This window comes from Thamnophis elegans, chromosome 6 (assembly GCF_009769535.1).
Source record: "Thamnophis elegans isolate rThaEle1 chromosome 6, rThaEle1.pri, whole genome shotgun sequence".
NCBI lineage: Eukaryota > Metazoa > Chordata > Lepidosauria > Squamata > Colubridae > Thamnophis > Thamnophis elegans.
Window position 1 is genome coordinate 11537423 of NC_045546.1, and position 15562 is coordinate 11552984.

Below are 15562 nucleotides of genomic sequence, written 5' to 3' on the forward strand. Positions count from 1 at the left end.
CCTTTTATCATGCAGTCCAGCGGTGTGCTGGGTATGCTGCTACCCCCACCCATTCCTAACACACTACCAGCGACCTGAGGCCCCAGAAGCCGGAACTCAATGGCCACCTGCAGGAACTGCGCTGGTTTAACCACCCACACAACCTATACGGACTTCATTAGGAACGCCGTCCCGAGTCCAGGGGGGTGATCAAGCCCCCTCTTCTATCTTCAAACGAGATAGGTACAATACAATTATCAAGATACTCGCCTGAGACGTCTTCTCCCCACGGATCCTGGCCAGGAAACACCACAGCTCCTTTCCTAAGTTTGCAGGGTTCTTGGGCTCACAATGCGTGTCCCCCTTGGTGTGGCTGGACTGCTGTTACCAGCTTCCGGGGCAAAAGACGGCCCGTGGCGCCTGGAAGGCAAGGAGCAGCAGCCCCCCACCCCAACGGGGCAAAGTGGCCCTCAGCAAAATATTGCCTTAGCTTCTGTGTCCCATCTGAAGGGTGCCAGAAAATGTAGTAGAATTAAGAGACAATGAAGCCAAGCGATGCAATATAGGAAAGTTTATTGAATGCGCAGGTTCAAACATGCCAAATCAAGCATCATAAGTTTGAACCCCGAAGGGTTCTTAGAGCCATACATTTATAGTTCACTTTACGTCATCATCTATAGAGGCAGTGTTTAAGCATATAAGGCAATGAGAGGAACCAAAAACTGTCTATGCCAGATGGCCAACAATTAAAATATACATGGTCAGCACCTTATAGATCATGGGTGTCATAAACAGGACACATCTTGCAAGATGACAGGAAACTCCCTGTCTGGGTCGACTTGTTCCCGGACGTGTAAAAATATATATTGCTCCTTCAGCAACTGTCAGCAATTGTTTTCTGCTTAGTGGTGCAAAACCTTAACTTTAATCAGAGTCTTTGATATTAAACATGACCTGTAGAACTATGGATCATAATTGGGCCTTTTAGCCCACCTTATGTAGAGTGGTCATAAGTCACTTTTTCAGCGCCATTGTGACTTTGGTTACTAAATGAAAGGTTGTAATTCAAGGATTATTTACAGTTTTAGTATTGATGCTTTTAAATAGAATTTTTGGCATTTGGAGGACTTCATCGTGTACTTCTAATCTTTGAAATTAAAGACGAGACACTTTTTTTTTTTAAGTAGTTGGTATTTTACCAAAATTATCCAGTTGGATCAATTTTCTTCAAATGTTGGACGTTGATCATCTTTATGATAATGTTCTCTTCTCCCCCAAACCTATTTTTCTTAAAAAACAAATGTTTGCATGCAGGAAAAACAAGCATATATCTTTGGAGAATTCCAGAGCGATCAGGACCTGGCGTACATGATCCAAACTGTATTTCTTGGGCTTATTATTCAACGGTGCATTTTGTAAAGGTAAATGAAATATCCTACAGGGTTTGTGTAGGGGGGTTGCCTCTTCTTCCTCTCAGTTTGTTTGACCTCTAAAAAGTTGGGTGAAAATGGCATTTCTTAGACTAAATAATTAAGGGACAGAACGTGGATTCGAGAATGTCTATTCAGTTGGAGGGTGGGGAAGAGAAGGATGTTTAAAAAAAGGTGGCCCCATGGATGATATGTATGTCAAAAAGGTGGGGCTTTAATAGCACTATAGCAATAGCACTTAGACATATACCACTTTACAGTGCTTTATAGCCATCTTTAAGCAGTTTACAGAGGCAGCCTATTGCCCCCAACGATCTGGGCCCTCATTTTACCCACCTCAGAAGGATGGAAGGTTGAGTCAACCTTGAGCCTGGTGAGATTCGAACTACCAAATTGCAGGCAGCTGGCAGTCAGCAGAAGTAGCCTGCAGTACTGCACTCTAACCACTGCGCCACCACGGCTCATCATATGGCTGTAACTGCCATTTTGATTCTTCCCCCCACCCCCTTAATTCTCCTCTATTTATCCTTGGGTATCCTGAAAGATTTCCATATTTTCTGAAAGCGTTAGAATTGAATTATTTTGAGGAGGATATGCATCAGCTATACAAAGAGTTTTTACAGTAGGTATCCTCCAGCTGATCTCGTGAAAATCAGCAAAGCATGACATTTTTGCAGCTTTTAGCATGCAAGATTTGCATGTGTGAGCCCATTCATTGCTTATTCGGCATGGTCTATTATTTCCGCACTTATTTTAGAAGTCTTGCATTTAATAGTCTCTCCCTGTGTGTATATGTCTCTATGTATGTGTATGTGTGTATATACATGAGAAAGAGACATATACACACACAGGGAGAGGCTATTACACACACACACATTAAAAAAGTAACCCATTCTTTGTCCTGTTTCTCCCCGCCCCTCCCCTTCTTTAATTTCAGGATTTGTACAGTGGCTTGATTGGACCCCTTATAATTTGCAGGAAGGGGATATTAAATGAATACGGCTCAAGAAGTGATGTTGATCTTGAATTTACTCTTCTATTTATGATTTTTGATGAAAACGAATCTTGGTATTTAAATGACAACATTGCCAAATATCTGCACAAAAACCCTGAAGAATTTAAGCCCACCAGTAATTTTATGAAAGGGAACAGAAAGTACGGTATGTCGCTTAGTTATATGGAATAAGAGAATTATTTTTTTGAAAAATATAATGCTTCATCAATTATTTAGGCTTTTGCACCATTGTGTAATTTCCCCAGAGTCAAAGCTAACCTCAGCTTTCAAAATAATTATAATGATGTGTTGCTGCCTAGTTGGTTCACTATGCTGCTGTAAACTTTAAAAGGTAAAGGTTCCCCCTCACATGTGTGCTAGTTGTTTCCAGCTCTAGGAGGTGATGCTCATCTCTGTTTCTAAGCTGAAGAGCCAGCATTGTCCAAAGACATCTCCGTGGTCATGTGGCCGGCATGACTCAACGCCAGAGACACACGGAATGCTGTTACCTTCCCACCAAATTTTTCTACTCACATTTTTTAATGTGGTTTCGAACTGCTCAGTTGGCAGAAGCTGGGACAAGTAACGGGAGCTCACTCCATTATGTGGCTCTAGGGATTCGAACCGCTGAACTGCTGACCTTCTGATCAACAAGCTCAGTATCTTAGCCACTGAGCCACTGTGTCCCTCTATAAACTTTGGAGAATTTAAAAAGAACTCTCTGTCCTTTAGAATAAACTTGAGAAAAATGTTCTTGGTCTAACGGCGTGATGGCGAACTTATGGCACATGGAGCCATTTCCTAGGGCACACAAGGCATTGCCCTGTCAGCTCCAGCGCGCATGCACACGCTGGCCAGCTGATTTCGGCCTTCATTTTTGGCCATTTTTCGCCCTGTAGAGAAAAACGGCCCTACAGGCAACCTGGAAGTCTGTTCCTGAACTTCCAGTTTGCGCATTGGGCCGTTTTTCGCCCTGAAGCCTCCGGAGGGAGACAGCTTGAGCACTGATAATGTTGCCTAGTCTGGCTAATCCAGTGGTGGGTTTCAAAAATTGTTCGAACCTACTCTGTGGGTGTGGCCTCCTTTGTGGGAGTGGCTTGCCACCCATGTGACCGGATGGGAGTGGCTTGCCACCCATGTGACCGGATATGAAGATGCCAACGACACTTGTCAGAACCACCTTAATTCTTATGGCATGCATAAGAATATGATGTAAACTTGTTTTTTAAAAGGCATCTTTGGTTTGCATTAAAACAACTTCAACACATGCAATATTCTGATTGCACCACAAACGCAGTAGTCATCCTTACCTTTCACAGAGGCACTGAGTTTTATAAATATGAGCATGATAGTGTAGAATAATCATATCCAAGTGGTGGGTTTCAAAAAATTTGGAACCTCTTCTGTAGGTGTGGCCTGCTTTCCGGGTCCACTGGTGGAACCTCTTCTAACTGGTTCGGTAAATTTGACGAACCGGTTCTACCGAATAGGTGCAAACTGGTAGGAACCATCTCTGGGCTAATCGTATCACACTCATGTCGGAAACAGGGTTGAAAGGAGTAGCCAGTGACATCACTATTGTCTGGGAGAAGCCCAGTTGGGGGTTCCTTTCACATCCTCAGCAGGAGCTGGAGCAAAGGACGGGAGCTCACCCACCCCCATATATTCGGGTCTCAAACATGGGCTTGCTAACCTCCAACCCAACATCCTAACCACATGAGCCACCGTGCTCCTTTAATTTGTGTAATGAAACAACTGCAAGAAAACAACCAAGTTCAGAGAGCATCAAGGACTGCTCGTTTCAACCCTGAGCTACACATATTTCTGTTACGGTTTTCAAGGAACAGAGGAAAACACTCAAATCTGTGATTCATTCCTTTTACATCTGTCTCTGTTTTTTTTTTTTTGTTTTTTTTTTTTTTAGCAATCAATGGCAAAATCTTTAATAATCTCCCTGGGTTGATCATGAATGAAGGAGAGGACACAAATTGGTACCTGATAGGAATGGGAAATGAACTGGATGTCCATACTGTCCATTTTCATGGTGAAACCTTTATTTTCAAGGTTGGTATTGACCAGACTGGACAATTCTTTTTATGCTAAGGGTCCAGTGATGGGATTCATTTTTTTTTACTACCGGTTCTATGGGCGTGGCTTGGTGGGCGTGGTGTGGCTTGGTGGGTGTGGCTTGGTGGGCATGGCAAGGGAAGGGGAAGGGTACTGTAAAATCTCCATTTTCTTCCCACTCCAGGGGAAGGATACTGCAAAATCCCCATTTCCTCCCGATCAGCTGGGACGCGGGAGGCAGAGAATAGATGGGGGCAGGGCCAGTCAGAAGTAGTATTTACCGGTTCTCTGAACTGCTCAAAATTTCCACTACTGGTTCTCCAAAACTGGTCAGAACCTGCTGAATGACACCTCTGTAAGGTGTAAGGGTCACATTTGGTTTAAAAGTGACATACTCTTCAAAACAATTAATGGATCCAGGACAAAATAAAATAAAATAGGGGAAAAAAGTAATTTCATTTATATGTAATGTTAATCATATAGCTAATTATATGATCATATAGTTATTATGAGTACTTTCCAGTCATTTTCTGTCACATTAAACAATTTGCAGAATGTTTCTTAGGGCATTCTTAATACTTTCAAAGACTGTATCTATTTCTGAATTTTTTTTAAAAAAGTATGATTTGTAATTTTCGTAAATCTGTATAGGAAATGCTAGATTTTCAAAATCCAGGTTGTCCTTGACTTACGATCACAATTGAGCCCAAAATTTGAGTTGCTAAGTGAGAAATTTGTTAAGTGAGTTTTGCTCCATTTTACAATGCTTCTTGCCACAGCTGTTAAGTGAACTAGTATCAGTTATTAAGTGAATCTGGCTTCCCCATTGACTTTGCTTGTCAGAAGAACGCAAAAGGTGGGTTTTTTTTTAAACTCCGGGACACTATGACCGTCATAAATATGAGACAGTTGCCAAGCCTCTGAAGTTTGATCACGTGATCATGAGGATGCTGCAATGGTCATAAGTGCGAAAAACGGACATAAAACATTGTTGTAACTTTGAATGGTCAGTAAATGAACTGTTGCAAGTCTCCCCCCGCTGCAAACAAGAATCTATTACTGTTTATGTAATAGTAATACAGTATATGTTGCAAACTAAAAATTATTGTTTTATGGATTTGGTATATTACCACTCTATAAGGAGAGTTACATACAAATAAGTATTTGCTACAATTGCGTTCAAACAACACACTTAACTCAGTTGTTGGATAACCTCCTGTTTTGAGTTTGTGCAATATGCCAAACCATCAATGAAAAACACGCTAAGCCTCTAAAGAAACAGAATAAAATTAACTCTTCCATATCTCAATCTCAACACATTGTACAAACCTAGATTAGTACAAACTAATCTTCATCGCCATGATGTAGGAAAGATGTGGAGACTCTGGGAAGAGTGCAGAGAAGAGCAACAAAAAGGATTAGGGGACTGGAGGCTAAAACATATGAAGAACGGTTGCAAGAACTGGGTATGTCTAGTTTAATGAAAAGAAGGACTAGGGGAGACATGATAGCAGTGTTCTAATATCTCAGGGGTTGCCACAAGGAAGAGGGAGTCAAACTATTCTCCAGGACACCTGAGAGTAGAACAAGAAGCAATGGGTGGAAACTAATCAAGGAGAGAAGCAACTTAGAACTGAGGAGAAATTTCCTGACAGAACAATTAATCAGTGGAACAGCTTGCCTCCAGAAGTTGTGAATGCTCCAACACTGGAAGTGTTTAAGAAGTTGCTGGATAGCCATTTGTCTGAAATGGTATAGGGTTTCCTGCCTAGACAGGCGGTTGGACTAGAAGACCTCCAAGGTCCCTTCCAATTCTACAATTATATTGTATTGTATATGTTAACTCTTTAGCAAATCTGGTTAGGTGTATTATGTGAATACAGCCATTTAATCAACCTGTTTGCCTTTCAGATTGTACTAGTTATTTTAAAAAATGAATGGTAAAAAAGGAATAGAATATAGTATGTTTCCTGAACTGTAACTCTAGCAGCAGAGGTGATATTCAGACGGTTCAGACCAGTTCACCTGAATCGGTAATGGAAATTGTGGGTGGCCCACCCCACCCCCACCGCACCCCTACCCAACCCCTGCCTCCCGGCCCCGTCTCTATGGTGTCTAATTTAGGCACCTTTTCAAGCCAAAGCGCATGAGTGGAAGGCCGAGCACATTTGCGAACAGGTAGGGAAAGTAAGTGAATACCACTCCTCTCTAGCAGCACAGGTACTCCCAACTTACAATCATCCATTTAATGACCATTTGAAGTTATGAGAGTAGTGGAAAAAATGACTTACTTGCAGTTACCTCCGTTGCAGTATTCCCACAGTCATAGGATCAAAATTTGAGTGCTCAACAATCGGAATATATTTGTGACAGATGCAGTACCCCCGGGATAGCTAATTGCCATTTTCAATCTTCCCAGCCAGCTTCCAACAAGCAAAGTCGATGGAAGAAACCAGGTTCACTTAATGACTGCATGATTACCTTAACAACCGTGGCAAAAAGGGGTCATAAAATCAGGTGTGTCTCAAACGACCACCTCACTGATTTAGGAAATTATGGAACGTTCAGTCCCAATTGTGGATGTTAAGCCCAGAACTATCTTTAGGAAATCTTTATGATGCTCCCTGCCTTTCCACAGATCGATCACAATCACAGGGGAGATGTGTACGACCTCGTCCCTGCAACTTTTCAGACAATTGAACTGGTGGCGTTTAATCCAGGGACTTGGCTTTTACATTGCCATGTGCACAATCATATTCATGGAGGGATGGAAACCACCTACACCATAATGAAAGCAGGTAATAAAATAGATATAAATAAAATAATTTATATTAAAGCGATATAAAAAATAATAAAATAATGTATTAAAATAGATTAAGGTCTTCTGCAGCAAATGTTGGGCTGAATTCAGAGGAAATCCTTCTTCTTCTCTTGTTTATCTCTGGAAACCACCAGCAAAGCCACTCCCTCTAGATCAGTGATGGTGAACCTTTTTCTTACGACGTGCCAAAATTGCTATTGCCCGCATCTATTTAAGGTGGCTAGAGCGCTGTTTTAATTGAGTTCAAATTGTAAACGATATTGATGGCAAGAGAAACATAAAAAATAATCATGCGTGTTCTGACCTAGGCTTCACCAAATCACGAAGCAGACTCCTTGTCCCAACAAAAACCCTTTTCATTAAGCTAATGTGAATGTCGGCGTTCCAAGTATCATGTAGAATTAAATCAGAGTCCAAGGCAAAATGATCCTTAAAGTTCCAATTTAATAAAGCAGACATCTTAGCACATTGCTGTGGAATCCCAATTCTGAAAATTACATCAGAATTCCACCCAGTTCATGATCTTGTCCCCTCACCCACAATCCATCACATGGTCCAATCTTCTTCTTCCACGCTGGCGTCTCCACCCAGCTGCTTCCGGTCAGGTGTAAAAGTGCGGAGACAAAAGATGACCTTGGTCTTCTAGAAAAGAATGACAATAACACATTCCACAATCCTACTCCTGTCTATTCCCCCCTCCCATCAACTATACTAAAGAAACAGCATAATTTAGTGTGGCAGGCCAAAATTCTAAAAGGAATATAATTGCAGGCCTGACAGGGAATTCCTCTCATTTACAACCAGCAAAGTCCCTGCAAACATTCTTTCGAAGGTGAATTTACAACCACAGACTTTATCAGGCTTGGAGAGCTGTCAGGCCGATATCTTCGCAAGGCTGTACAAGAAAATAATTGGCAAGGAGTCTCTGAGAGTCACAAGCAAATCTTCACACTACTGAAAGGAGCAAATTGTCTCCTGCAAACTCCACTCCCCTTTCGCTCCTCTTTTATTCCCTATGGGAGCGGCCATTCACCGTCCACCTGGGGCCTTACTCCCAAATTGGCCCTTGTTCCTTAGCTGTTCCCTTCTCCTGGCAGCTCTGTGTATGCGTACATTGGGAACAGGCTCCAGCTGTTCTTCTGCCCCACTGACCTCCGACTCCGAAGGCAGCTGATAACTGTTGTGGTGCAGGAGGCCAAGTAGGCCACACCCACCATGGCCATGCCTACCCAGCAACCAGGCAGAGAACCCCTTGCTGAAATTTGTGAAGCCCACCCCTGGATGTAATGTGTTATAATTGAAGCCACTCAGATGTGATTTGAATTACATGAACTAGATCTCTATGGCCAGTTCACTAAATCTTGGATAAAGCACATCACAGTTCAGTGCAATGTATGAAGACACCCAGACACAGTGTATTGCCAGTGGCAGACTTCTTTTTAGTAATCAAAACCACTTTTTCCTACAGAAAATGAAACAAATCTTGACGAAAACGAGACTACTACAAAAGGTAAAACTGCAACTTACTGACAGATTACACAGAACATCACTAACTGCAAATTCATGCAACAGGCACTCAGTACTCTGTGGTGTGTCCATCTGTCCGTCCATCCCTCCAATAGTTGGCAAGATGGAGGACAGGATGCCGCATGGTGATTCAGCCTGTTCTGCCCACGCATCTATACTGCACACTTGTCCAAAGAGAACACATTTGTATTGCAATGTTTCATCTGCTATCTTGCCCTGCATATATCTTGTATTCATGCAGAAATGCCTAAAAAGCCACTGAAGGTATTTTTTGAAAGTGATTTGAAAAATCAATTGTAGTAGGTGATTTCTATATTTTCTATCATTATATAATTCCCCCCAGAGCTGACCTGGATTGATAAGGAAAGATCTTCCTTTGCATATTTGCTGCAGTAGAAGGGGTAATATAGCAAAAGAGGATGGGGGAATAGCAATAGCACTTAGACTTACCATATTTTTCGGAGTATAAGACGCACCAAGATTTTGAAGAGGCAAATTAAAAAAAAAAATTTTTTTGCACTTTGCAGACCTACCAAAAATGGCCCGTTTTCATGTCAAAAAATGAGCATGCATAGCTTTTAGGAGGCTTATAGAATGTTCCTGGGGGCTGCGGGGGGGGGGGGGAAGGAGCAAAAAACGCCCTGTTTTTCACTCATTTTTGCCCTTCCCAGCCCCCAGGAGCGCCCTGGAAGCCTCCTAAAGGCTATGCAAGCCATTTTTGCAAAGGGTGTGGGGTTTTGGGAAGCCAAAAATGCTGAATTCAGTGTATAAGACGCACCTAGATTTTCACCCTCTTTTTTGAGGGAAAAAAGTGCATTTTGTACTCTGAAAAATATGGTATATGCTGCTTTACAGCCCTCTCTCTGCTTTACAGAGTCAGCCTATTACCCCCAACAATCTGGCTCCTCATTTTACCCACCTCGGAAGGATGGAAGGCTGAGTCAACCTTGAGCCTGGTGAGAATCGAACTGCCAAATTGCAGGCAGCCAGAAGTACTGCACTCTAACTACTGCGCCACCACGGCTCATCTCGTTCTTGTGCACCATACTTTGCTCACACAACAACTTGATATAGTCGAAAAAACAGCAATATTCTCAGGGAGTAGGTCTCACTATGAGCTTTTGCTTCATCTTGCAGGTACTGAATAAAAACAAAAAAGATCTTGATTTCCAAAACCCTTTTTAGGATTCTGACAAGAGCCGTGGTGGCGCAGTGGTTAGAGTGCAGTATTGCAGGGTAATTCTGCTGACTGCCAGTTGCCAGCAGTTCGGCAGTTCAAATCTCACCAGGCTCAAAGTTGACTCAGCCTTCCATCCTTCCGAAGTCGGTAAAATGACGACCCAGATTGTTGGGGGCAATGGGCTGACTCTATAAACCACTTAGAGAGGACTGTGAAGCACAGTGAAGCGGTATATAAGTGTAAGCGCTATTGCTATTTAGGAACTGTCCAGGATGATCATATTTTTCTCTTTCAACAGGTAACGGAAGAACACAAATAGAGTTCTTTGGCAATTGGCTGGACCTGGAAGATGCCGATTCAATCCTCCAAGTGCTTTTCCTCACTGGAGTAGTGCTTCTGTTCATTGTTTTGACATTCGTGTCTATTGTAGCTTGCCAGAAACAAAAGGCCTATTACCACTTCATTGGGCACAGATCAACAGAATCCCTCTAACTGGACTTAGGACTTTTATTTCTACTTCATTATTAACAAAGAGGAATATTTGAGGCTCAGTGTTGAAATGAGGGGCCCTAGGGGGCTCTCTGAGCTTGCTTATCTTCTTGCAGATGTTTCATTACCCAAACTCCAGGTAGTCCTCAACTTACGACCACAACTGGGCCCAAAATTTCTTTTGTTAAGTGAGTTCTGGCCCATTTTACGACACTTCTTTCAACAATTGTTCAGGGAATCCCTGCAGTTGGTAAGTGAGCGACCAGGTTGTTAAGTGAATCTGGCTCCTTCATTGACTTTGCTTGCCAAAAGGTTGCAAAAGTTAATTACATGACCTTGGGATTAGCACACAACAATGGTCATAAGTATGAACCAGTTGCCAAGCATCTGAAATTTGATCACATGATCATGGGGATGCTACAAAGGTTGTAACTGTGAATAATGATCATAAGTCACTTTTTTCAGTGCCGTTGTAAAACTTTGAACGGTCACTAAATGAACTAATTGGAGGACTACGAATAGAATAGAGTAGAATAGAATAAGAAGTATAGAATAGAATAGAATAAGAAGTATAGAATAGAATAGGATAAAATAAGTAGAGAATAGAATAGAATAAAATAGAATAAGAAGTAGAGAATAGAATAAAGAAGGGATAGAATAGAATAGAATAAAGAAGGGATAGAATAGAATAGAAAGAAGAAAATAGAATAGAATCTAACTGGGTATAATTTTTAAAAAAGAGCCCGCGACCACATGGGCAATGCCTATGTAGCAGCCAGGAGTTTAGCTTTAAGCAGTCTTAAGCAGCCAAAGCATCTACAGAACAGCGTTGGTGATTAGAGTGAAGGTCACAATAGTCTAAAGTACCTTATTTTTCAGAATATAAGATGCATTTTCCCCCCAAAAGAGGGTGAAAATTTGGGTGCAGCTCCCTGCGATGATCAGCTGTGTTTTTAAAACTGCTTATCAGCCCCAATGAGTCATGTACGAGCAAGGCGAGCATGCTCATGCGCACTCCCAGCAGCAAACTAATGTGCTGAAGCTGACCAGGCTGTTTCCTATGGACACTAGCCAGATGAATACTGATGGATACTGGTAGGCAGAGGCAGATTTTTTTTCTTATTTTCCTCCCCAAAAACTAAGGTGCATCTTATACTCTGGAGCATCTTATACTCTGAAAAATATGGTAGCTAACAGGAGCTGGGCAGATCCCAACCTCTGATCCAGGGGTGGGTTCCTGCCAGTTCTAACATAGAAGAGGTTCCACAAATCTACAGTGCCGTTTAGAACCGGTTCCAGCTCCCTCTCCCCCACCCGTCCGCTCATCATCAAGATGAAGAGTAAGAGGAGGAATTCTGGGAGTTAAAGTCCACAAGTCTTAAAGATGTCAAGTTTGAACACTCCTGGTGATTTTTTCCCTAAAGGGTTAGGGATGCAAGGGTCTTGTAATTTGACAGCTTTAAGACTTGTACACTTCAATGCCAGAGTTCCTGAGCCAACATGACTGGAGCAAGAATTCTGGGAGTTGAAGTCCACAAGTCTTAAAGTTGTCAAGTTTGGACACCACTGGGGTTTTTTTTCCTAAAGGGTTAGGGGTGCAAAGGTCTTGTAACTTGACAGCTTTAAGACTCGCATGCTTCAAATGCCAGTGTTTCTGAGCCAACATTTTGGTTGTTAAGCAACAGCGTTGTTAAGTGAGTTTCACCACATTTTACAAGTTGGCCATTCCCACCCAGTCACATGACTGCCAAGCCACTCCCACTCAGTCACATGGCCGGCAAGCCACTCCCACAAAGCAGGCCACACCTACAGAAGAGGTTCTAAAAAAATTTGAAACCCACCACTGCTCTGATCGTATCCTTAAGCGTATTATTCACAAAGCAGGCTAGATTTGTTTGTATGGCCAAACTACATGGAAATAAATGGAAAAGCACAAAGTAAAAACCCAGAATCCAAAAGACTTGCTCGAACAGGTAGAAAACATCTGGAGAATATTAATTGAACATGACGTCAAAGGCTTCTTTATGTAATTTAAAAAGTACATATCCAAGCCTGCTGGTTCTCAATTAGTCATTCTAGATGCATAAATATATTTACAATTTTCCAACGTTTTCTGCAAAAAAGATAATTTCTATTCCAAAATAGCAGTCCTTTACGATCCTTGACCTCATAGTCGACTGCATCTAAACAAGAGAAATATAAACCAGTGTTACATAATAGCCTAACTTGCTTTGCTATAAATTTATTTGTTTGTTTGTCTGTTTGTTTGTGCCTTAGTTTTGTGTCTTAGGGGCTTTTATCATGATAAATTAAGGAAAGAAGGCAGGGTGAAGTTTCAGCTAGAACTCCGAACCAGCTGAACGATGGTTGGAAGAAAAGTAGAATTAACATCGAGAATGAACTTTTAGCGTCTTTCAATACTCTTGTCTTGTTCGATTTTTAATATATGTACTGTACAAACCAAACACTGTGATTCATTTATATAACATGCCGTGTGAATCCAGTCAATTTTGATTTATATAATAAAACCTATCTCAAAGGTGCTTTTTCAACGTTTAACAATATAAGTAGTCCTCAACTTGTGGCCAGAATTGAGCCCCAAATTTTTGTTGCTAAATGAAACATTTAAGTGAATTTTGCCCCATTTTGCAACCTTTCTTGCCACAGTTGTTAAGCGAATCGCTGTTGCTAAGTTAGTAAGTGAATGTGGCTTCCCCGCTGAGTTTGCTTGTGTGAAAGTGTCAAAGGGGGACATGTGAACCCGGGGACCCTGCCGCCGTCATAAATATGAGTCCATTGCCAAGGATCTAAATTTTGGTCATGTGACTCTGGGAATGCTACAATGGTCGTCAAGTGTGAAAAATGGTCAAACAGTCACTAAATGAACTGTTGTAAGTTGAGGACTACCTGTACTTAACATTTAAGAATAAAACATGGTTAAAAGAACCATGCTGTAATACAATCTCTCCTTATTTTATTTCTTCTTTGAACTGATGGTTACATACTATTGAATAAAGAAAGTCACATTTTGGACTTGTTTCAGTTTTGTTATAAATCTCACTGAGTAACCACAGGAAGACTTTTTCTTTTACGTCTTGAGATTCTGCCAAGATGTGATGGCTCCTGATTTCCCTAGAAGAAGATAAAAGAAATACACGGGACAAATTCAGGGGTGGGTTTTGGCAGGCACTACTGCCGGTTCGCTCATGTGCGTGCAGTGTGCACATGCGCAGTGCAATTAAAATTGTTCTGCGCATGCGCAGAACTAAAAAATAAGATGGTGGCACTTATGGCGTTGCCCGGGGAACCAGTTCGGAGGCGTGGCAGTGCCGGTTCCAGCAACCCATGCCAAAGCACTACCAGTTCAGCCAAACCAGTCCGAACCAGTAGGAACCCACCACTGGGCAAGTTAGAAAAAAACTGAATTTTATTGATTACCAAAGAAAAGCAGTAATTTTCTCAATTGTAAATTAGCTTTCTGTGATCAGGGTGTCTCCCCTGCCAGGTAAGTATGAAAGCGAGCAGGTAAAGGAGACTATGACTACCTGGGCCAAAAAAAATCTGGATATGCAATAGAACTAGACAAATGGCAGAAATTGTGGGATAGAAATATTAAATTGACAATGTCGACTACATCTAAGGAAAACTTGTATAAAATATTTTATAGATGGCACTTTAGGCACCAGCAAGATTGGCAAAAATGTATAAAGAAAGATCTGCTAAATGTTGGAAGTGTAATCAATCATCTGGTTCATATTACCATATGTGGTGGACAGGCCCAAAAGCAAAAAAAATACTGGAGGAAAATACATACGTGGCTGGAAAAAATGATAAAACAACATATAGATCTGATAGTATACATGTGGTTATTTGTTATGAAAATAAAAAAAAATCTTTATTTAAAAAAACATAATTATACCCAGACCACACGGTTTCATGAAAATTAAATGTTATATAAATAAAAGTAAAAAACATGGAAGAAGAAAAAATAGCTATTTCTGCCTCCCCCCCAAAAAAATCTTAGTTAGCCCTCAACTTATTATTGTTATGCCTGCCCATTATGGTTGTAAGTCATCACGGCCATAAAACGGATCACCCATATTATCAATCTGATTGACCATTTGTTAAGGAAGTGGTTAAGTGAATCACTACAGTCGTTATGCAGATACCACCATTTTTCACCATGACATGTTTTTGCTGAAAACTGGAAATAAACAGTGATTTCCAGCAAAAATCATTGTAAGTTGTGGTCCTGTGACCAAAGGAGGATACCAAATACCTGAAATGCAGTCATGTGACTGCAGGGGGGAGGTGCCTCATCATTGGAACTTCAGAACTGGAGGGGTAAATACCTTTTGGGGGTTGGTCATAACTTGGAACTGTTGTGGCCACCAGCGGCCAGCGAAGATGTGGCAGACTCAGACAGTGAGGAGGTTGGGGAGGAACATGGGCCAGTATTGGAGTTTGAGGAAGGCTCCAATGAGGGCTCTTCATTGGAGGCAAGAGATGGGGCCAGGGCCATCCAATGGTTATCAACTGCCTTCGGAGTCAGAGATCAGTGGGGCAGAAGAACAGCTGGAGCCTGTTCTTGATATGTGCATGCACAGAGCTGCCAGGAGAAGGGAACAGTTAAGGAGCATGGGCCAACTCAGGAATAAAGACACAGGTGGACGGTGAATGGCCCCTCCCACAGGAAATAAAGAGGAGGGAAATGGGAGTGGAGTTTACAGGAGACAATTAGTTCGCTTAATTAGTGTGAATATTTGTTCGTGACTTTCAGAGACTCCTTGCCAAGTATTTTCTGGTACAACATTGCATTTGGAAGATATTGGCCTGGCAGCTCTCCAAGCCTGATAAGGTTTGTGGTTGTCAATTCACCCTTGAAAGACTGTTTGCCGGGACTGTGGTCGATGTGAATGACAGGAATTCACATTAGCTTAATAAAAAGAGGTTTGATTTTGTGAAGCCAAGGTCAGAACAGGAACAGTCACTAAGCAACCAGATATAAGTCAAGAACCATCTCAACTCAGAGGTCATAATCAGTTATATTTTGCCAGAGCAGGAATGAGTCTGCA

The 15562-nt window shown here is 41.7% G+C and overlaps 1 protein-coding gene across 1 annotated transcript in view; it reads left to right on the top strand.

Moving 5' to 3' along the window:
• HEPHL1 (hephaestin like 1) overlaps positions 1 to 10490 on the top strand; it is a 52610-nt gene extending 42120 nt beyond the window's left edge. The window contains exons 15-20 of the mRNA XM_032219714.1: positions 1294 to 1400; positions 2347 to 2569; positions 4328 to 4467; positions 7109 to 7268; positions 8760 to 8801; positions 10297 to 10490. Coding sequence (XP_032075605.1) covers positions 1294 to 1400; positions 2347 to 2569; positions 4328 to 4467; positions 7109 to 7268; positions 8760 to 8801; positions 10297 to 10490 — 866 coding nt within the window. The remainder of the gene's footprint in view (positions 1 to 1293; positions 1401 to 2346; positions 2570 to 4327; positions 4468 to 7108; positions 7269 to 8759; positions 8802 to 10296) is intronic.
• The last annotated feature ends 5072 nt before the right edge of the window (positions 10491 to 15562 follow it).